The 24,572-nt window shown below is 38.8% G+C and overlaps 1 protein-coding gene across 1 annotated transcript in view; it reads right to left on the reverse strand.

Annotated features, from left to right (window-relative positions):
- The window catches only part of LRGUK (leucine-rich repeats and guanylate kinase domain containing), a gene marked incomplete at its 5' end in the record, with an annotated part of 44,857 nt that overhangs the window by 14,945 nt on the left and 5,340 nt on the right, over positions 1-24,572 (reverse strand). Inside the window, 9 exons of the mRNA XM_009699083.1 lie at positions 439-596; positions 4,154-4,267; positions 5,370-5,571; positions 11,598-11,711; positions 12,885-12,981; positions 15,892-16,011; positions 20,252-20,358; positions 22,397-22,483; positions 23,905-23,985. Of these exons, the coding sequence (XP_009697385.1) occupies positions 439-596; positions 4,154-4,267; positions 5,370-5,571; positions 11,598-11,711; positions 12,885-12,981; positions 15,892-16,011; positions 20,252-20,358; positions 22,397-22,483; positions 23,905-23,985 (1,080 nt within the window). The remainder of the gene's footprint in view (positions 1-438; positions 597-4,153; positions 4,268-5,369; positions 5,572-11,597; positions 11,712-12,884; positions 12,982-15,891; positions 16,012-20,251; positions 20,359-22,396; positions 22,484-23,904; positions 23,986-24,572) is intronic.

Here is a 24,572-nt window from a genome sequence, read left to right on the forward strand (position 1 = left end):
TAGCATAGACTCTGAAAGGCTCGCCTAAATGAGTTTTTCCACTGCCAGAGGATGGCGTTCATAAGTAATCTTCATTGTTCTGTTAACTGCATCTAACTATTTCCACTGAATAGGATATTTCATATCTTCTTGTAGAACTGAGAGATGATACGCACCTCCCTTACACCAGTACACAATTGGATGGAATCAGTTAGGATCAACAGATTTATTCTGGTGTAAATCTGAGCAGAAACGACAGCTTGTCCTCCCATCTGAGTTGACCCGCCTCGTTCTCATCAATCTGCCTTTAGCCCTGGGGAGCTAGTAAATATTGTTGAAACAAAAGACGGCCACCAAACAGGAGTCAACTTTCTCTGAAGAAAGAAAGGTCTGACTAACGCGTCATTTTTTGCATACAACTTATCATTTCTGTCTAAGGTTAGGGCACATGCTCCTTACCACAGAGCCTGGTTGTGCTGCAAGTTTGTCTGAGATGCCTCCTGGATAGTTTTTGGCAGAAGAATCGAAGAACTCATTGACAGATGAAGACCGAGTAGTTCCAGTAATTACTCCGCCGGAGGACAATCTTTGCTCTTGTAAGAGCCGAATTGTTGAACCTAGTGTGGAAAAGACACTCCTCAACAAAAATATTCTGACCACCACTTTGCTTGCAGTAAGCAGAAAGAAACTAGTCGCTCGCAACTATTGTCAGCGGGCTTTTGGTGCAATTCCAGATTCGCAAAAGATAACTGTGAAAGTTATAAAGGCTATAAGCTACGCAGTTCTCAAAAAGCTTTTGAACTTTCCAAGTACTTCACCAATTTACACCACCCCCCCACCCCCCCGAATACTCGGGCAAATGAAAGTTATGAAAAATCTAAAAAAAACACCCCTACATAAATGGACTAGGAAGAGATGCTTAACTGTGTGTAAAGGAGCTTATTTTGTTATGGATGCTCTGATACCCACCATTGTTATGATCTCTAAGCTAATTACAGTCTACCTACTTAGAAGTTTTAACCTTCTCAGAGCTCTTAGAATGTGATGGGGAGTTGGAGCGCAGCGCCTTTTCTTCTGTTATTTATCTGAATTTCTATGAACAGAAATCCAAAGACTTGCACCACTGCTGTATTGCAAGGAATCAAGCATGAACCTGAGCCAGAAAGCTGAAGACACAACTAACTCACTTTTTAAAAAAAATAAATTTCCAATTTGAAAAAAAACACTGTAAACTGGAAGTTATTCTGTCTATAAAATGGTATCTAAATATTAAGTTAAGCCATAGGAAAATTCTTATAAATATTGGTACACGGTAGTCTGCGGAAATCTGATCATAAGAAAGGTGTAATTGTATTGTGTGTCATATCAAAGCACAAGAGCTCACAACCTAAGAAGTCACATACAAAGGTGGTGGATGAAAGGTAAAGAGTCATCCCATCCACACACATGTTCATATACTAAATATCATTATTTTTCATAGTATATGCCTTTATAAAAAAGTTTCATGGTCTTCAGATGACTTTCAACATAACCATTATATACTGCTGGTTTGTAGCTGCCAGAAGATCTGGTGGTCAGGACAGAGGGGATGAGATTTGAGATTGGTGGGTTCTGTTTCAGGCACAGTCAACGACTCACTTCAATGCTGAGTAAGTATAGAGCCTAACCTTCAGAGGTGCAGAGCTTCACACTGCCAAAACTTTAGTGGGATTTCTGGTGCCCACCATCATAAATAATCAGTCTTTGACGTAAATGCCCCTTTCCTCATTTGTAAAATACAAATAGTAACACATACTCCACAGGACCGCTGTGAGATATAATTAATAGTTGTAAAGTATTGAGTTCTGTGGATGAAAGATACTAATGCAAGCTCAAAGCGTTATCAGCTCTGAAATGCATTATACTTCTGCTATAAAAAGTTTTTTTAAAAGAAGAACTTATCTATTTTCTCCTAGTTTTTTTACTCTATACACAAGCAAAAGATCTTGCACAGCAGTTCATTAAAAAAAGAATTAACAACCTATCATAATCTCACACAACCAATCTTCTCCCTGCTACTATCTTACTAAAAATGTCCATATTAAAGACAACCTTGGGGCAAGTTTTTTGAAATAAATTATTTCACACAGTCCATAAGAGGAGATGATCTCTAGAAATAGGATAGTTAAATTTATTTAAACACCTATAAATGAAGCTCTAAATGAATTTAATGGTGCATAGTAAATTTAAAAGTTACTTTATGGACAGCAGAATTACCAAAACCTAGTACTATTAATGAAGTTTCTGTAAGTAGTGACAAGTCTCTCACTGAAAGAACTCAGAACTGCTGAGGAATACAAACAAAGTCCTTTAAAGGAACTTTAGATACATACCTATATATCTTCAAAAATACCATGATTATGTAAAAACCCTTTATCTTTAATCCCCCACCTTTTTCTTTTTTCCTGATAATCTAGTTAGAGCCAGGTTGGATGGGGCTTTGAGCAACCTGGTCTGGTGGAAGGTGTCCCTGCCCATGGCAGGGGGATTGGAACTGGATGGGCTTTAAGGTCCCTTCCAACCCAAACCATTCTGTGATTCTATGATTCTAGGGTTTGGTGGGTTTTGTTGCCTCTCAGGACAAAATGTCTCCAGTGTTTTTAAGACAAATAAGTAACAATATTATAGTAAATAAGGCAAGGAAGTCTTCTTTCTCACTTCAAACAAATGTGTAAGCTCTGGAAATGAAAATAAAATCTACATAGTTTAAGATTAAATAAGATTCTTCAGAAAGGTCCTCACTGCTGTAGCACCGAAATGCCACAACTTGTGTAGAAGATTTTCTCTTGTCCACTGGGAAATCAGTATTTATTAATTCTTTCAGGATACGAAATTACTTGAAATGATGAACTGATGAATTTTACACTATCCTTCATTAACATTTTCAGACATTTTTGCCCTTCCTTCAGCTACTTTTATTTGCAGTCTTCTGAGCCACACAGAAGGTCATGAATATTGGCTCTGTTTTAGGAAACTAACTTTCCTGTTGCAACGGATCTAACTAAGGCAGCCATAAACCATGGAGGTTCTTGGAGTTAGAAGAAAGAGTTCACATAAATGAGCTTCTTGTTAGTCCATGTTGCACCACATCTTACTACCGTAATGTCTGTTTCTTTTTCTCCAGTATTTTAGAGATCATATTCTGCTTTCATCCCAGCTGGTAACTTGCCCTGTCTGGAATAAATTCAAGGGTTACAGCTGAGTTCTCACACTATGTTAAGCTAATCTTAGTTATGCTGCCTCTGACAAGAGTAGTCCTCCTTTCTTCCTTCACAGCAGCCATAAAGCTCTTCTCTTGCACCCTTCCCTCCTTAAGCCAATTCTATAGCTGCATAATGAGTTTGATCAAGGAGTTGACCTGTCTGAAAGTTGGTGGTTTTTTTTCCCTAGGTTAGTTTTTGGATGGAGCCATTCCCTGATCCAGATTACACATGACTGCACAATCAGGGGAACGAGACCAAGGGGGAAACTAGAACTGCGTAGGCAGGAGAGGTAAATTGGGCAAGACCACTTTTTGCAGCCGCATGCACTCGGACAGGCTGGAAGTGATCATGAGGCTCCAGCCTCAGTCATTCAAGTGCTAAAAGGCTTCTCTTAAACACACTACCGACCATTTGGCTTTGCCCTGCAAGTGGGTAGCCCCAAAAGCACTTGGATTAAATTTGTAAGTTGCCTTCACTCATCTTACTATCTTGGTTTTCATATATCTCTGGGCTTCTCGCTATCCTGGGGAAGAGAGCAAAGTAAGGTCTTAGTGCCATGCCATTTTCTTGTTGCTCAACAATTTGATAGGCACAAAGCTTTCAGCCACGGATGCGTATCTCGCTTGTGATTGATCTGGAATGAATGGGAGGTCCTCAGCCCACAAGCATCCTCAGAAGAGTCAGGCAACTCACTTTCTGCATGTTATTGCCTCAGGGCTCACAGTGATGTAAAGTACCTGGGAAGATCTGCATTAAAGATTCAGATCCCAGGGAGGAATCGGCCCAGGAAACCCATTACAGAGAAGCACGCGGAGGTTTCAGAGACAAGCAGTCTCACAGGTTGCACCATTCACAGATTTCAATTCTTGCAACAAATAAGTAGGAATACTCTACTGATAAAAACAGTAGTAACATGTGCCCAGACACTGTACCTGCTCCTGCTCTGCTATTCAAGTCTTGAATGCTATCAAAACCTGCAGGTGGCTCCAAACCCAGGTATGCCTTCACAAGGAAACTCAGCTCTGTGAATGCCTCATCCAATTCATCTGCAGAAAGGGATATGCATTTCATGGCAGAGAGAAAGGACACAGAACGACAAAAACCAAGCTTTCATCAGTACGAAGCTACAAATCACAGAAGTTTGACACAGAAATGCATTCTTAACTCATCCAGCTGATCTCTTTGGGAGAAAATTCGTCATCTTCATAAAGAGCACATTCAAGAAAATAGTCTGAAATTCATCTCAGTTTCTGCGCTCACCTAAATATTGTCTTTCTGCAATTTGGTTTACTGTTTTATTTCTTTAATGCTATATTTAAAAGGTAAGCTCCATATGCCCTTGACAATAAGTACAAATACAGTATTTCATACCACAATGATATATTTCACTATCACTGTGGTGAATCACAAAAATCACCTCCACGAAAGGGCAGTCACAGAATGAACCAGAAAAGGGATTCTTCTCTACAACCTGCTATCCTCAATTCCTAAGTATCAAGAAGCAAACATTTGTTTTAATGAAATATCTAGCACCCTCACATTCCTTGTTTCAGGCTGGTGGAGTTAAGCAAGTCACTAAGCAGAAGAGTCCTACAAGGAAAAGCTTTGCAGCAGCCTCTTCTTTTGCGGTTGGACTTGATGATCTTTGAGGTCTCTTCCAACCATAATGATTCTATGATTCTCTCATTCCTTACAGTGAGATGTTGCCAGACTGCACATCAGCTGTCATTTCCACACTTGAAAGAAGCCTATCCTGCCCAGAGATAATTAGGTCTGTTAGATCAAAAGCACCTCTGAACTCTGCCCAGAAACCAACAGACAATTAGCACACATCAGTTTAATATTCTCATAGGAGATAACACTTAACAAGTGTGCTGCTGAGTTCAATAGTTGGTTGGCTTTCTAGATGGGCTTAAGGCACAACTTCGACGTAGCAGAGTAATTCAGACCTCCAGAGCTTTTGGATTCCTGGGACAGGAATTAACTGGGAAAATCAATTAAAGGATAGTTTAAACTGTTATGCTGAACATCAAACCATTTGTCATCCTTAGTTTAATATTTGCCATTGGCTTTGTTTGCATGGTAGTTCCAGTCCATCTATTGGTGTGACATTAGAATTCAGATTTGTAGTATGAAAGATTAATTTACCTGTGTTGACTACTGCATCAAAGTATCCTGGAAAATCTTGGCTTATTTTGATGTACATGTCCACTCTGGAGACTGCCTCTTCAATCTCTGGCCTGCTGAATAGTCCTTTCCTCCGCAGATGTCCCTCGTATTTTTGTTTGTTCATTGGTACCAACAGGATATATCTGGGTTTAAAGTAGGTATTTTTCAAGCTACGCACACCCTGTAAAATTAAGCAGAGAAATGCACTGTTTTGTTCCTGAAACTGAGTGCCTGTTGAACTTGTAGCTGAGTTTAGGACAACTCTGTATTTACCACAAATTACTGTGAAGGCAGTATTGGAAACGTGAGTCTAATCTACAGGTTCAAGATCTAGCATCCAGCTTTACTAAACAGGCAAGTTCAAGGTGAACTGCCCTCAAGCTACATGTGGAAAGTGTTGTAAGAGTAGTATAACTTTAGTCTAAACACACTTTTGAAAGAATCCTTTTAGTCAAATTCCACAGTGATTTAAAGCACCACGCTTCTCATACCCACCAGTTAAGGGTTTTTCTTTCTTTTCCATCCTTTCTATTCCATCAGGACATAGTTATTCTAAACGTGCATATCACTGACTCACATTATTGTACTGACACACAGCACAACTTACCTGCACCACCACTCCAGCCCCTAGCTTCCCACTGTGAACAAACTGTCCATTTTCTCCTCAGCTGGTATATTTTTCTAAGTGGAACTGTGCACCTTCATCGAGATACGGACGTATTTATTTTGCTGCAGCAGCTTGCAATGCTACTCCCTCCTAAAACTGGGTGTAAGGACAACTCCTCAGCAGAGATATGATGTGCACGTTCTTCACCTGTTACACTGTAGTCAGCCGTCTTAAGTTGAACCATGTTTATCAGCAATAAGTTATCTTGAAAAGGACTTGCAGTACAGCAGATTGGGAGACATTTACGTTTGCCTTGCATCAACCCTGCTGTAAGGACAATGGCTCTGGTTGGCACCGACAGCTGAGGACTGCAAACACCTATCATCATTTCAGCTAGATCTGGAAAAGGAGACCTGTCTGCATGTTAGAACTTAAAGGCAAGGTCTTATTAAATGATGCAGGTAACAGTACCAATCCTGAATTTCCGATAGCTCTCCTTTGCACCGACTCATACTTTGAAGAATTTCTCTCTCCCTCTCACTCTATCCACATATAAAACAGAATATTGTAACCCTGAAGCCCTGCAATGCCGTATTGCCGTAAGACCTGTACTGAGTTTTCAAGACCTGAGGACTGAGGCTTGTCCTGCTTGCTCTGAACTTTTCTTGACTTGGCTGTAACTTTCTTTTACTTGGTTCATCCGTGACAGCAATTTCCATTGTCAACCAGGTGTCTATATCTAATTGTTTTACTTTTGTTGGTCTTTGTGTGGTACAAGCATAGTTTTATATGGATAGCAGTCACAAGCAATTGTTCCAGGTAGAATGAAATGTTTATGACTCAACGTAACAACACAGTGTAGATAATACAGGCCTGCCATGATAGCAAAGACCTTGAGAAGTGGAATCACAGGACACAATGTAGAGGACTAGAGGCATGGGATGCTAAGAGATGGGGCACAGGCTTGACACTAGACACCTCACAACTATAAACATCTCAATAATGGTCAGTTAAAAAATGAAGACCCGGAGCTGGACAAAGCTGCCTTTAGGGGCAACAAGAAGAAATAGTATTTAACATACATAAAGTGCACCATATATAATGAAATCTTGCATCAGAAACAGTGTGGCCAGCAGGACCAGGGCAGTGATCGTCCCCCTGTACTCGGCACTGGTGAGGCCGCACCTCGAGTGCTGTGTTCAGTTCTGCGCCCCTCACCACCAGAAAGACCTTGAGGTGCTGGAGTGAGTCCAGAGAAGGGCAACGAAGGCGGTGAAGGGTCTGGAGCACAAGTCTGATGGGGAGCGGCTGAGGGAGCTGGGGGGGTTTGGTCTGGAGAAGAGGAGGCTGAGGGGAGACCTGATCGCTCTCTACAACGACCTGAAAGGAGGGGGTAGCCAGGTGGGGGTCGGTCTCTTCTCCCAAGTAACCAGCGATAGGACGAGAGGAAATGGCCTCAGGTTGCACCAGGGGAGGTTTAGATTGGATATTGGGAAAAATTTCTTCACCTAAAGTGTTGTCCAGCCCTGGAACAGGCTGCCCAAGGAAGTGGTGGAGTCACCATCCCTGGAGGCATTTAAAAGTCATATAGATGTGGTGCTTAGGGACATGGTTTAGTGGTGGGTTTGGCAGTCCTGGGTTTACGGTTGGACTCAATCTTAAAGGTCTTTTCCAACCTAGATGATTCTATGAAGTCATATGTATCCTGGAGCTGCAGACCAATGAAGAAAGAGAAAGGTGTAAACACGTGTTGGCAAACATATACAAATGACCCTGAGAGCATCCTGGGAGAAGAAAGAAGAAACTATCAACATGAATATCCTCCCAGCAAAGGGCTCAGATGTTGACAACTCGCTGTAACATCCCCCCACGATGACAACACCAGAGGGAAATCGTTGACCTTAGAATACAAGGGAGCAGTGAAAGGGTGTGCATAACACCAGCAAAACAGATAGAAACCAAGAAGCATGTGTTACAATTTTAATTGCAGTATTATTATTATTACTGGGAATTTTTCAGTATATAAGTACTGAATAATATAGAATAATTATTATTCTTCATTTTTCTGTGACAATTAGACCTAGCCTAATGATGATTCTTAAATTAGACAGTTAAAATTTCCATCATACTAACAATAAATTCTTGGCTTTACTTTTATATATATGACCATTATGATATAATGATAATTTTGGGTGTATAATGATCATTTTGGGTGTATAGTGATCATTTTGGGTGTTTATGATCACTGTGAAAAAAAACCCCACAAAACAAGCCAACAACCATTGTAGTGTCTGATGATGAACAAACTACCCAAAGTTAAGTGAGACCATGCACATTAGTGCACTGTAGTAAAAGTAGAGAAGCTTATGCCATTTTCACTGATCGTGATAGACCTTCTTCACTAAAGTGGGTAGGAACAGAAAGGGACTAATATGTCGAATCTGAGCACTGCTCATTACTTCATCAGAACTGACCATCCCATCCTTAAAGATGAGTTTCTCCAGAATAATTCTAAAATATAGTCAAATACAAGCAAAATCACGCAAACCCCAGTATTAGGCTGAACGCTTACTAGATTTTTTTTTCCTGGTTGCAGCCTTCTACGTATGGAACAGTGCTTTGATCCATTCTAAAAATTGCAGGGAGTGACACGTGAAAATCCTACTCATTTTGTTGAAAACTAAAGGGAAGAAAGGCACAGAAATCTTTGCATCCAGCTATGTGACCACCTACTTTCAGCTAGGCCTATAATTACTCAGAGATTGGAAAACCAGCAGAAAGCAGACCCACAATCCAGCCTAGTAACACCGTCCTCATCTGAAGCTGCACCATGAATGAGTTTTTTTTCTAATCAAGAAATAACATAACAAATGTTTCCTATGTCCCAGAACTATGTATGGATAGGAAGGCAGCCCATCAATAGTCTGGGATGAGTAGGGAGGAGAAAAAAGGAAGAGACACAGAAAGCTTCCGGTATGCCCAATAAATTTGTTGTACAGAGACAATAGATGAGTGACTGCCTAATATGAAATAAAGAGAGTATAAGGAAAGTGACCTTAAAATAAAGAATGGGAGAATACAGGGGTTGACAGTTTGAAACCAAAGAGGTATTTGGAAAATTAAAAAAAGGAGAAAAATTTGAGTTTCCTGCATTTGCATATGAGGTCAAGAAATATCAAAGGACCTCCTGAGTTGAAGACTTCCATTCATTTAACATAGCTAAAGCACTTCAATTTCTTCAGTTAAGAGCACAGGGTTCTAGAAAAGGTATGACTAGTAGTATACCCTACTTCATTTGACTTCCCAGTGTGGATAACCAGCAACAAGTGCAGTAGAGAGTGGTCTTTGGCAGGAGACAAGGTGCACTTCGATTTCTGGAAGCATAATGAGACATATTAGCCACTCTGCCACTACACCCTCAGCTGGAACGTGCTCTGCAGGTATCGGTGGCTACACAAGCAAAGGGAAAGCACTGCAAACGTGCTTACTCCGACACATAACTCTGTGTCAGAATTGCGGCAGCTTCACTAACTGGAAGTGTAGACTCAGCAAAACTTAACTTTTAAAATTTGTGTCAGTCTCCTTTACCAGCGAAAGATATACTCTAGATTAAAGGGAATGAACAGCTTTAAATTTTTTGTCTCTGCCCACAGACCATAATTAAAATTTCTTTTAATAGTGCTAAATCACTTTTGTTATGAGCCTCACAGAAGATAATGGACTTCAATAACTTCTATTCAGATACATAACTCACCATTATTGTTTCTCATCTGCTAGCAGAATCCACAGTGATACAAGACTATGCATAATTACTACGTGATCTTGAAACTTCAGTGACAAAGGAGTTTCTTAGCTGTCTGTCCATGACAGTAGCTTTGGTAATACCCAGTAAAAGTTATGGTCACTGCCTATGTTGCTGGGTTAACCTCCTTATGAATAAACATGACATTCTGTTAAGTTCTTTCTCCTAAATTATCTGATAACACGTCTACTTTGTGAAGAATTGACAGTTTTAAAAGGCACGCCATTCCAGAATATTTAATCTTCTCCTATTTTTCTTCCCCAGTAAATTTAGGATCTGTCTGACAAGACAACACACTCACGCAATGCCTATTGCAATCTGTGGAGACTGAGGGTGATTCACAGTTCTGACAAGACTGAGCAAAAAGAGGAAATGAAACTACACAGAGATTAAGTTATTAATTTGCTGGTTAAAATTAGTCAAGTAACAGGCACTTAAGAGAAGGATTGCAGCACTAAATTGTTGACCATTTGAGCAAGGAGCTTCTTATTTTTTAGTACTGACATGCTGCTGTTCTGTTATTTGTACATTTATATGGAAGTCAGTAAATGCGTACAGATTTGTTTGGGCCAAAGGGAACTAAAACTCCTTATGAACACTAAGGTTCTTAACTGAAAACTAGTTTTCTGACCATCGGTTTCACAAACAAAATAATCATCCTAAAACTAATTAAATTTATTATCAGTTTTTTCTCAAGTCTTCCTAGTCATTCTCCTAACTCTGGATGCACAACTTAGGATCCTGTGTTAGCACTGCAGTTTCCTACATGTCTTTTTCATCTCTATTATTTTTTCCCCGTCTATCATGGAGTGTAGTAGTGTCGGTTAACTCGTAGTAATCCCCCAGAGGTAGAGCTGAGCCCTACAAACAAGGTGAAACCCAGCAACACTCAGTATCATGTTCCGGGCACTCTGTAGAGTCTGTCATTTTGGAAGCTCATAGAGATGGAGCTTACTTTGTACAAAGAATTTGGAATGAAATGTTGCATGCATTTCCTTTTTGTCACCTGAACCCCTAGCTAGTAAATCTTGATCTAAGATAATGAGAAGTACACAATTAGAAAATGAGCTGAAAAGTTATTCTTTTGGGATTCCAATAGACAGGTTTTGACACTTTGTTTGCGACCTAGTTTCCTAACACAGCATGACTTCTCAGATTCTGCCATCTGTGCATGTGCACCTGACAAATCTCAGAGAGGGTAAAGTAATCCCTCAAAGAGATTTCATCTTTTAATAGTTCTGCCCCAAATATTGCCTCAGGCCTGCATGCAGCCTCCATTGGTTCATCAGCAAAGGAGAAACATGACATTCTTTTAGGGGTGATCAGTAGGTGTGCAGCTCTAGACTAGTCCCACTCTAAGCTGCAGATGGGTGGACAGCACATGGTTGAAACGCTGAGGATACTGTAATGGAAAGTACTAGTGATGTGGTGGAGTTGAAAAAATAGGCCAGGAAATTTTAAGAAGCCAGTAGAAGGATCTACCTGACTAACCGTGTGTCTATAAAGGTAGTGGTGCTGTTTATACATAGACAACGGAGAGCTACTGGATACAGGCAGTGGAGTTAACAATGCAGTTCATCTGACCGAACAACTGTATCTCCAGGGACTGTAATGCAGCCCACACAACTGGTCCAGATGTAGCAGCAGCAGCTCCAGGCTGGGCAGAAGGCCATAGGCACCAAGTGGCTCTGCCTAGGCAGCTGAAACCAACCCGAGTCACACCGCATGAATTCCTCCCCCAGGACAGTTCTCACAGAACGACTCATTCAAAAATGGTTAGGCAATAAGTAATCCTTACCTCTATTTCTAAGTGAAGGCAGGTTGCAAGGCCCTCTCTGGCAATTGATTCTATGGTGTCTCTTTCAAGTCCGTAGTAATGGCCACTGTATTTATAGGTTGCTATAAACTTCCCCTGAAATTCAAACCAGCAAGCATAATGACAAAGGAAATATTTTAAGGAAAACAACTTCCTTAGAGGAGCACAGTCACTCTGGACTTCCTTGCTTTCCCTCCCTACAAAGTTTCTCCCTGCCTAAATCATCAGTGATAATGAGGCCAATGGGAGCACAAAATTTGCACAGAAGAGCACATAGTCAGTCCTGCAGGGCATGGGCTTGTACGTTGTCCGTGGATAATAAAACACCAGTGTCTTGAAAACAAGCTGCTGACAGGTTGCAGCTTTCATTGGTTATTCATTCACACTGTAAAGAAAGAAAGATCTGAAGCAAGGGGCATCCTGGTTTTGACATTACATCAAACCATATGGCCATGCCATATAAAACAGAAGATGCCAAAAAAAAGAGAGGACAGAAACAAATCTGCAAGGAGAATGTATAATTGGCCAAGAAATTTCAAAGTTAAAACCTGACAACTCTAACTTTGGTTCCCAGTAGTATGTCTAGAGAGATGTAAGCACGCTATATTCTTTTAAAATTAAACTACTTGATTACTGACAGTTATCATTAAGAACCAGATCAGTTACTTAAGACTGTGTTGGCTCCCCAATTTGTATATGTACAAATAATGAGCTCTGTTGTGGCTTTTCAAGCCAAAGTTTTATTGCAGGCAGCAAAAGGCATCAGAAACAGTAGCTGGAGGCACACTGCCTTCAGAGGGAAACACAATGCCTTTAGGGTGAATTTGCTAAACATTAAAAGACTGCATTCCCTGCGGGGTTGCTGGAAGATTTTGAAAAAAAGAGAGAAAAAAAAAAAGAAAAAAAAGAAAAAGGCAGCAGCTATTTAAAGAGTTTTCTTTCCTGCACACACACTAGATATTTGCATATGGAAATAAGTTGATTTCTGCATTATACTACTGCTTAAATATTCCTACTGACCACTATGCCCATTTAACGGTTTCTATACATCCATACAGAAGAAAAGACAGGATAAATATACAACGAATTTCTGGTTTCTCTCTATGAACTTAAGCCCCATAATTGTGAGTAAGTAAGCATGCACACACAGACACAAACGTAATATTTTAAAAAAAGAAAAAAAAAATCAGAGCTGGACAGAAAAGTAGAAAAGTTGAGTTCATTGTGGGTGTAGGAAATAGGCCTACAAGATATTAGTCAGGTACTTACTGTTTTCACCATTTTGTCAAATGTTTCTTGAGAAACGAAATAGTAATCAAGTCTGTTTTCTTCACCAAAGTAAGCTGCCCTGGTAGTGTGACAGGGACTGGAAGATATATGGTATAATAAAGAAATAACCTGTTTTCAATCATAGAAGCAGCTATGGAATAGGAGGGGGGAAGGGAGAATACTACAAATCATTTTATTTTTAAGATGAGAAGAAATACGAGAAATATAAAGAGGTACAAATCATACCACTAATGCCACATATTTGAAAGATTAACCCATAAATACAAAAAAAAAAGTTTAAATGTAACATTACATTTTGGCTATAAATCCCCCCCACCCCAGGATAGCCTGAACTGAAGCTGTCACAGCACCCTGTAATACAGGACTAATGCCGCATATTTGAAAGATTAACCCATAAATGCAAAAAAAAAGTTTAAATGTAACATTACATTTTGGCTATAAATCCCCCCCACCCCAGGATAGCCTGAACTGAAGCTGTCACAGCACCCTGTAATACAGGAATGATGAAACCATTTTTTTTCCAGTTATGTCAGCTTGTGCATGATATAAGGTAGAATCCTGAATATGGAAAAGTAGACTAGGAGTTAGGCTGAACTCTGAGGTTAAGAAAGAGATATAAAGACCAATTTTTAAATAGACCCCTAATAGTAAGCGAGAAACAATCCTGAAACTAGGGAGATAAGTGGGATACAAGGCAGGAAAAGTAATTGCCTGCCACCGCATAAGGACAATAGGATCAACCTCAGATACGTGAGCTTACTACCAGGATGAAACACTAAAAAAAAAACCCACCCAAACAACCCCCCAAAACGCAGCTAAGTCAATGTATGTAGCAATTTTAGACTAAAGTATGCAGCGGCTCATGGTCTACCTTAAGAAATTATATTTTGCTACTGCTTTCTGCTTTGGTTTTGTTTTTAATGTTTAAATTGTAGGATAACAGGAACGAAAGTGCAATGTGGAGCTTTGGCATTGATGCACACAGACAACATTTTAACTCTTTGACTTCTGGACATATGGCAAAAAACATACCACCTTCTAGTATACCACCTACCAGGCCATTTCTTTTCATTTATTCAAGGTAGCTGGGTTATAAACCATTAAGAAGTTTAGTCTATAATGCAGAGCTTGACAGATCTTAACTATCACGGCATTAAAGGGTGCCACTTTTTTTTAATCAGCAAGCTGTGACAAACGCGAACACTGTGCTACACATGGACTTTGTAAAATTTCACTTCAAAGGCCTGATTTTCTTTAAGATATTATGAATGCATCCAGCTTTAAAGGTCATTCCTGAGCACTAGCCAGATGGTTTGGGGGTCTAATTTCACTTTATTTTTTGAAACACTTTTAAACATTACAACCCTTTTTAATTGCAAGGCCATGTTTACATTCAAACTGCCAGGGTATCTTGCATGAAATACATTTTTAATGAGTGGAATGTTTGAAATTTAAAAGTGTAAGCCATAAAATTGCTTAAATCTCCACTGAATAATTAAAATACAACTTTGCTTTATGGTTGCAATTTTCTGCTCTGTTAAGATTCTGTCTCTCTCCCTTTTTTTCCCCCTCACGCATAAAACTTTTAGGAAATAAAATACACAGTATAAAAACAATGCTCTTAAAAAACCACATAGTGCTTGGAAAATTTCAATTGGCATTCAATTAGTTTGTAATTTCCAATCTAGTCTTTCAAAACACAGTAGTTGCTTTAAAGAAAGGCAAAAAGGCATTTTTCATAGAATCATAACCTTCAGAGATGTTTTCTGAAAGTGTCCTTTCAACTTGCCAGTTGAATGATCTAATCCAGCAAGTGGCTATAATCCGAGGACAGAGCAGAGAGAAATACATATAGGCTTCTTCACCGTCGTGTGTTAAGTTAGAGAAGGCGGCTACTACCAGACATCACATTGACACGCAGAACATGGTCCTGTGATGTTAAGAACTCCGAGGAATCATCCTCACATATGCACATGCCCATGGCCTCTTTCTTACAACTCACCACTTCAGTTCCTAAGAGTGGACAAATAGAGACCCAGGTCCTATTGTGGCAAATGCTATACATGTGAACCTATGGCCAAAGTCTGGGTAAAAACGAATGGATAAATTAGCGTAATAAAAAAACATTGAGAAAACAAAGGGGAGACAATAGAACAGGAATACGGGACTAGTGCCAAACAGTGTGTGCTATAGGACCTAGGAAAGTTAGGAATTGTGAAAAATGGAATGGGTGGAGAACAGGAACAGCTCGTACCACCTAATTGTAGGCACCAGATAGTGGTGATCTGACTTAGCCAGACTTCCTATCTACTGTGTGCTGAAAATAGGTACGTACCTCAGGGAAGTGATTCACAAAGGCTGAATCTCCCTTGGAAAGAGATAGTTTCTCTCCACTAAATACACAGGGAGCCCAAGGTGGTAAGGATCATAATTCAGGCCTTTCAGACAAGGAGAATTAGTCCTCCCAGCAGGTGGTGAAGTCTGAAAGGTGCTATTTGCTCTGATAACACTACTCACAGGATAATAAACTGGTCCAGCAATTGCACTTGCTTCCTTTCCTAGCTTCTGGATGAGGTCTGCACATGCATGCTAATGTGTTTACATGCAGGTACATCACAAAATCCAGAGAAATGCATACATACCTAAACAGATGCTTAGGTTGGGGGGCATTAGTGAGCATAGATAGAACAGATCAACAAAAGGAGCACTAAACAACACATTTTTGTTTGTTTGTTTGTTTGCTGTTCACCTTTGAAAAGAACATGATAATTTAAATAGCTTTTCTTTCAAGGAAATATTTGATGACTTCAGGCAATCAAGCCTTGGGAAGAGATAAAATGCATAGCAATGAACATTTATTGGTTGTCTTTAACTTTTCACTTCTTTAAAACAAAAAAACAACCCCAAAAACCAACCAAAAACCAAACCAACAGCAATTCTAGCCTTGATCACCTGCTGTTCTTTTAAACTTATGGAGCAAACTTACCCGTATCTGAAGAAATTGTTGAACTGTCTGCAGATCTTATGAGTAAGCTCTCTCTTCCCACAGGCTAGAGGGCCAACTAATACCAGCATGGGGTAGGGAGTATCAAGACTAGGTAAAGTGCTACAAGAAAGGAAAACAAGGAGCCATTACATTACCTGCAAATGAAGTCTTCAGCAACTTCATATAAAGCTTCTGCAGAGACTTTATCATCATTTCAACTAACCTCATCTGTCTATCACACTATTCACATAGTTCACAGTGTGGACAAAAATCAGGAGAAGCGTGTGCTCAGTTTGATATGCTCTAAACATAAAAATAGCACAAAATACTGCATCAAAGAACCCTGGGTCTCCTTTGTAAAAGGAATAATGTTATATTTACTATAATCTTTTCTGATTTATAGCCTTTTCTAAAGCTCCCTCTGCAGTTACGGTGTTGCTGGGATTTGTTTAAGAGTTTTCCAAGTCTATTGCAGAGATGGTAATATTTTAATGATCAGGATAATAAGCCTAGCATGAACCTGGACTCAGTCCTACAAACCTTTATGCACTCCTGCATGTAATCTTGCTGACTTCCACAGCCTTGCCAGATGAAGGTGGCAATTTGTAAAGAACTCTTCAATTCAATACAATGAAAAACACCGAGATCCTTAAACTCCACTGAACACAAATAACACGACAATAAAAGAACCCAAAGTGCTGCAAAAACACAAAGCCCTCCATTTTCTCCATGCTGAGCAGGTGGTTAGATCCTCAAATTTCCACTTCCAGCTGTAAATACTAGAATGAATAGCATTTCTGCACTTTTGAGTGTCCAGCAATTTATTTAGACAGCCAAAAATGGAATGCACCTTTGGACTCTCATTTTTAAATCTCAGCTAGATCTTAAGATTATGCCAATTGATAATGTGTCAGAAACAGTTGAAATAATTTCAAACCCACTTATTTTTAACTAATAAATAGCTTTAACTAAATTTAAATCTTAAAGTGGAAGAAAACTAGCTATGTGCATTTAGCTTCCATTTAATGTGATTTAAAACAAGTGAACACAAATACCTGAAACCAGAGTATATTTCTTGCACCTTTTCTCTTAAAAGTAACTACATCTATAAGAAGTAATGCTAACCATGCAACACAAGCACAGAGGAAAAAGATTTCAAAGTAATGGCTTTACTTCTATTTTATGTTCGTCAAACCAACTCTGTTATCTACCAGACTAAATGTATATTGTGGGACTTGATGCTTCAGAAGCACTAAGATAATAATGCAATTCAGTCTCCTAATTCTCCTGTGGGGTACTAGCCTCACGGAAGAAATAACAGATACACCTAATAAATTAAGAGACTGGCTTAAGTCTGTACATATGCGCTATTGCCAAACCGTGAAATGAACCCAAATCTAGGTTCAGTGTTCCATCCACTAGACTATTTTAAAGCAAAACAGTAGCAGAACCCTTGGGAGATTCAAGGATTTTTTACTTACTGTGCTGATTGGTGACATTTATAAAACGTTAGCACAATAAGCTTATTAGCACAATACATTAAAAATACTGGAGAAGGTAAAAATACATTTCAAAATTTCTTATCTGAATCTGTTAGGTTGTGACATTCTGTTCAATTCAAGAAATATCTTCTTTCCCTCTTGGTTATTTGAGCTGTTCAGTCTGTCTTTCCCTTTTCTGACATTTGTGGTAAGGAAAGGACCAGTTTAAGACAACATGAACCCAGGAGGTATTAGTGACACTGTCACAGTTGTGGATACTACAAGTGCATTATTATAAAAGCGAACCATTTCAAAGATAGGAATTCCAGGAAACGTGCTTAGTGACTGGAGATTCAAAATTTATCAAGACGTAGCAGAAAGGTTCTTATTCTTGCTCAAGGCCATGCCCTTCGTGAGTAATGATGTCAAGGCAGGTCTATGAAGGCAAAACCCTTATCTGCAGTATAGTTTTAATATATTCCTTCTCCATGCACAGAACCTGTTACATGCTCGCAAATTGCAGAATTCCTCTGTAATATTTTCTTTTACAAGGAAGTGTTATATCCAGTAATGCTACAATATACCATTACTTGACACAATTACACCCAGAATTCAAATTCTCTTCAATAAATTTCCCTTGCTCAAATTCCGCACATCCTCAAATTCCTTGGATTTATTCTTTCACCAGAAGAACATGGAGAACATTTCCAGAATACTGTCTTTCATCACAGCACCACTTACTGAGTCTCAAAAGATGAACTAAAAGTTTGGGTTTCTCCTACAACTTGTAAGCAGTATCTTGTAAAGAGTTCTTGGCTTATTTAATGTGCATCGTTCAACTTCCTTCGGCGAGTACAGCAATACGCTGCTGTGCAAGATTAATAGATTTCAAGGCCCGAAGGGACTACCGTGATCATCTAAGTCAGACTCCCCTCATCACACTGGCTACAGGATTTCCCCGAGTTAGTTGTTTCAAGCCTGATACCTGGGGTTCCGATAGAGCACATTTTAATTAAAAATGTTCCGGTTGTGGAGTATTCTTGGTACTCTTGGTAAATGGTTCCAATGGTTAATTACTTTCATTGTTAAAAATAATCATGCTCTATTTCTTCTTTGAATGAGTTTATCCTCGATAGCCAGATTCCAAGCATCATCATGTACTGAAGAGCCCTCCGTTATTAAATTTCTGCTCCCCACATAGCAGTTACAACTATGATCAAGCTACCTTTTAAAATGTCACATACATTTCTAGTAGGGGAAAAATACACATAATATTGTTCAGTGGAGTGTTACCATGTAATTAAAGATAGAATCACAAGGCACACAGAGCGAGGGAATGGCATAAGAAATTTAATGTCCATGTTTTCTGACTGCAGAGTATGCAACAGCATAACTTTTTGCTTTGTTTTCAGGTTTTATTTTTAATAGAGATATTACTAAACCAGAATTAATTATAATCTCGTCTAAAAAGATAGATGCAAATGAACTATACCAATCTGGTTCCAATAAGTATTTTATAGTGTAGAAGACTGTAACGCATAATCATTATGAAGATTTCATTAATGACCGTGTTGTGTGCTTTCCAGCTGAGCATGGGCAAACATTCAAAGCATCATTAACAATTTTGGTCAGTACCATAAATGCTGGTCTGCATGTTTATATGTTTGTGTATACTATACCTCTGACAGAAGACAGAATTGTTTCTTTCCAGCAATGAAGATACACATACACAATCCAGTAAACAAATATTTAAATAAAGCCTATGTCTGCATTGGCAGAAATGCATGCCTTTATGTAAAACTATTGTGCTTTTTAATTTTTTTTAAGAGATCTCCAACCCTGCAAAACAGTATCTTTGGCCTCTTTTTTTAACAGGCTGTTAAGAATTCTCAGAGCTATCATCACCACTGGGACAGCTCCTGTCTTTCATCAACAATCCCAGAAAACATAAGACTCGCAATAAAGATATTCTAAATGTATAAATTTCTGAGTTACTAAATCATGGATCTTAAATCACGTTACTCAGTTATGAATTAAGATGTCCAAAATGGTACAGAAACAGGGTGTAGGGCACAAAAGTTGATCTCAGTGCTCACTGTAACAAATATAATAATAATAAACCACATATATTTCATAGTGTCTTTTGTCAGAGTATGTCAAAGTGTTTTCCAAATGTTCATCAAGCAAATATCATAACACATTGGCAGAGCAGCAAAGTGTGGCCATTTCCATTTTCTAGATGGGAAATGAGACTGAGAGAAGTCACCTGCCATGGCAATGGCAACACTGGAAAAAGAGCATTGATTTGCCTCTCTCTCCTGTGCTTTAAGTGACTGTGAGCATATTCTCTTCCCAAAGGCAGCAGTAGCTGCACTTCCCTAAGTACAAACTTGAAATTTTCAACTTATGAATCTACAATGTGCCCCAAAGCCACAAAATAAAGTAATTTTGTTCACAATGGGATGCCAATGGTGTGAAGAGAAGGAGTAAGCAGAATAGGGAGAAGATATGTTTTATAGCTCTCTTCTGCCTCTAGAGATTTTTAATTTGCCTTTAGGTATTGATAGAAATTTTGCATCTTTCATTTCTGGTGCAAATGGCCATCTGTTTCAACAGATTGTTTAAAAGAAATGGAGCTGTGGACAATCTGTTTCAGACTTGAGAGGTGAATGACTAATTTCATTTCATAATCAATTTCAACCAAATAAGATTTGCCTAATTTCCAGACCGCTAACAGAATACTACAGAACTTCTCCTCTTTGCTAGATTAATTTAGAGGTGGGAGAGGGACAGAAAAATGTCCCTCTAAATATGACAACATATTCTGCTTTATTTGAGTGCCACCCTCAGGAGCAGATGTGAAGGGGAGGTAAGCTTACCTGTCAAAGATTCGCTGGGGCTGCAGCATGCTATACATCACATGAGTCATATGATCTTTAGCCGCAACAACTTCTGGAGGAGGATCATATTTATTCACAGCAGCAACCTGTTTGCACAGTTTAAGGGAAAAGAAAGAAGACAAGTGATGTAATTGTTTCCAGCTGCAACATGCTTCACTATGAATACTATGAATAATGATGGCTTCATATTTATGAGGGTCAGTCTTTGTATTTGGCTTGTCTGTGAGCACTCAGCTACATAAATCTTTTCAGGAGATTTAAGCACAATTTGATAGATGGATGGAAGGCAGCCAGACGTAGCTCACCATCTTTAATATATTCAACCTTTTACTGGAAAGGAAACAGGATGCCACATAAGATGCAAAGTAATTTTGCTTAGGTTTTAATTATCCATTAATTTGCATCCTCTCGGTGCTGGTGGAAGATGCCGAACTGAAATCCTTAGGGACTGAAGCTATTCATTTATTCCTCAGAGGAAGAACAGAATGGGCATTAACAAAGTAAGCAAACTGCGGTTTTCTCCTGACGATGCATTTCTGTCTTCCTGGGAGGAGCAGCACTCAAACTCCAAGGATTCCCTCCATCCATTCTGTTGAAAGCTCTATTGAGGATACTGACCGCTAATGAGTTGTATATTTTTTGGTATTATTAATGCTACCTACTCAGAAATGGGTTAAGAACCACTGAGTCATTTCATGTAAACCATCAAATATTAACTAGCCAACATTGCTGCAAAATACTGCTGTAAGCTCTGATGACAGCCGTGCCTATATTAGCAAGTAGTATGGTGCAACAGGAGTGGATCTTTAAAGCAAAACATTCAGTACTCGGGACCCAATGTCCACGCTATTTCGAGGGGAGTCGGGGAAGGGAGCTCGTTTCACTCTAGCTCTAGTTTGGTGCTTTGGTCTGAATTAGTGGCTAGGAGAACATTAGGTGCATCCTGGTGCACATCATCTGGTTAAAGTTAGTCCAAAAGAAGTCTAGCTCATATATTGCAAGACTATGAGAATCAAGCGTGGCAAGTTGGGCAACTAGGAGTCTCATTTCAAAACTACATTTCTGATCTAAACGACAACATTTCTGTATATCCGTTTTGCGTGTTAGTGAAACAGAAGAGCTGATGCCTCCAAATTCAGTTTGACAAGAGAATTTATGAGCCTAGAGTAGACATCCTAAAGTAACCTAAAGAGAGAATTTTCTAAAATAACTTTAATTATCCAAAAGTTAAGTGGTAGTCTAAACCAGTCATCCAGGCTTACTTTTACCATCCATAGAGAAGGAAAAATTTCTTTAATATATTCAAAATTTTGTTGGAAGGAAAATAGATTGCCACAGAAGACAAAGAGTAAGATCAACATCTCGGGTGGGTGGGGTAAACTACACGCTGGTATCATCCCTTCTCTGTGTTTATGACAAAGAAAGCCTGGCATTAAGGAAGAACCCTAATATTTATGCAGCTAAAGTTAGGAGTAATGAATTTCCTGTAAGGATCATTTTTGAAGGATAATTCCCTGAAATCCAACCCCAATTGGCAGCTGTTAATCCTGACAGTTCTAGCATGGCCTGGGCCCAAATACTACATGGAGCAACCAAATTACAGTAAAAGTGGCACAAGAGGGAAAGGTTTCTATTACAACAGAGAGTTACTGTAAGAATCTGAGCAGGTTTTTTGGGGGGAGAAGATTTTACAGTGAAAGCTGTATGGAGTATAATGGGAAACAAGCACCATTATAACTTTCAAAGTTCACTTTGTTGTAAACAACACTAAAAAATCCCAACAACGGTATTTTAGAAGTAGCACAGTGGTTATCACTTCAGAGTATTTCATGACTGTAGTTGCCTGTTTACATTCACTAGGTGAGTAACAATGGCTGCTAAGTAAATTTCTTCACCGAGCAAAGCTTTTAGGCAAGCTTTGCCTTTTTACATACCACAACTGCCCCAGAAATTCTGTAGGTATATGTCTGGATTTAAAAGCAAAAGTCTCTGAATTTGTAGCCTATCCCGGGGGCTAAAATATGGGAGATTATTCATACCCAAATGACTACAAAGCTACATTTGCATGCATAGTATTTTTATATTTATTTAGAAAAATTCCAGAATGATATGATGTTTACATACCTTTTCTTCCACTGAAATCTTCTTGAGATCAAGTTCTGTTAGTCGGAGCAACATGAAAATCACCAAGAGCCAATAATCTGTTTGCTCCTGAAGGACAAAGTTTCCACTTTGACATAAAGTACTTAACTTTATCAATCTAATATTTAATTTAAATAGGTTGAAATTATATTGGCCTCAATACATTGCGACATAAAATGCTTTTTACCCTGAAGGATGTCAATACACTGTACAAATTGACACCCCCCCACCAGAAGCTTAGCTTCTGCAGCAAAAGCTAATAATTGTTCAAAAGTCTGCAACTACATTGTTCAAAAAGTCAAGGTGGGAATTTAAAAATCACCAACACACCCACTAGAACACCAAAAATGTTGGAGAACTAAAAGCATTATCTATACTCGGATTATGTAATAAACTATAGTTAATACTTCTAACCTTAGTAGTATCACAGAAACTTTAAAAGAGAATTTGCCTTATAAATTTGTCATCATAAAGGCTTTTAAGTCTGAGACAATAAAAAAGAATAATTAAAAATCATATTAAAAATCTGACACTGACAAGTTCATGAAGCTTCTTAGTTCTAAAACCAGTAAGGTCCTGTTAAAACAACTGAAATTCAGACAGCTGTCTTAAGATGATTGTTGCATGTCTAAGTTATTGAAACAGTAATTGAAAGGAATATGATCAGTCTTTGCTTAGGGGAAGGACATCTGAACAGAAAAAGGCTTTCAGATTATGGAGGACCAGGGGTGGCCTATTTTGGGTATTTTTTCAAGCTAATTTCATTGTGTGCCATGACAGACCAATCTCACAAAAGCCAATACGAAACTGGAAATTACAGGAAGAAGTTAAACCCTTAACACATTTTTTTTGTCTTTCTGTCATTGGAAATCACTGTAAAATTCACACAAAATTCAGAGATCACAAGAGTCAGGTTAGAATCATCTTTGATCACTCAGGACAAATTACAAATGCAGAGTCAAAGTCAGAGTTCCTCATATTTTGCAAATGTCATTGTTGTTGATAAAATGGACGTTTAATTAATCAATTGAGGAATGTAATGGGAGCCATAAATAAGAACTGTGTAAATCCTAAAGAAGAAAAGAAGATACAGATTCCACAGACACATGATTTTAAAAGAGTACTATTAAGTACCTTTGAGTTTTTGAGTACAGACCTTCAAAGCAAACAAAAAGGGGATCTTTCCCAAACAAAAATCATGGCATACTGGGAGTACAAATGTATAAACGGATTCACAAATGGAATTAATAAAATTCATGGATTTACTACATGGATATTAAACAGAATGATTCGTATGTAGCTTTGGTTCAGACAAAGTTCTCAGACAATGGTGGGTAACCATGCCAGGGAAACCATCACTCAATATTTCTTCTACTCATTCCCTGAAATGACCTGGCCACTCTCAGAGATACAAACTGAGGCTAAATGGATTTTGGTGTGATCCAAAACAGCAGTTCTTATTCTTGGTTTCCTCTTTAGTTCTTTCTTACCTGTACAGGATTTTTTAAAAGATTCAAAACTCTGAGGAGAGGCAGATCTTCAATACATTCAAGTTCATGCAGCTCAGCAATCTAATTAGTGACAGAAACAGAGCATAAATCAGCAGCAACAGAATCCGTGATAACTATGGGGGGAAAAAAAGTATTTTAATCCCTGCTCTTAAAATTTGGACATAAAAAAAATTCATTATACTCACAAAATGCATTCAATAAGGCACTTTTAGTCACAAAAGGCAGACAACTTGGATGTTAGCTGCAGAAGCAGTATAATACAGACAGCAATTTCAAACCACCTGCATTTTTCCAGTTCTTTCAAATGTCAAGCCCTAACACATTTAGCTTTTATGTGGCTGATGTGCTTAAGTGAGGCAATTCTGCAGTTATATCTGCACTTCAGTTGACTAGCAAAAAAAAAAAAAATTCCTTCTAAGAAGATTTTCTTTTCACTGGAGCTCAAATTCATCCTACCTAACTTGCAGCACTTGACTGAAAAGCATCAGCATAGTTGTCCTTGGCTGTCTGTGTCCAGAGGGTGATGCATTCCACTGAAGGTCTCATCTATCCACAAAGAAAACCTGGGTTGGCTGCACTCAGGCATATCAGATAAGCATGAGAAATTAGGTGGGATTAATCAAAGTTTGTGTGCCCAAAGCAAAGTC

This window comes from Cariama cristata, unplaced genomic scaffold, assembly GCF_000690535.1.
Source record: "Cariama cristata isolate BGI_N322 unplaced genomic scaffold, ASM69053v1 scaffold11184, whole genome shotgun sequence".
In the NCBI taxonomy this organism is placed as follows: Eukaryota; Metazoa; Chordata; class Aves; order Cariamiformes; family Cariamidae; genus Cariama; species Cariama cristata.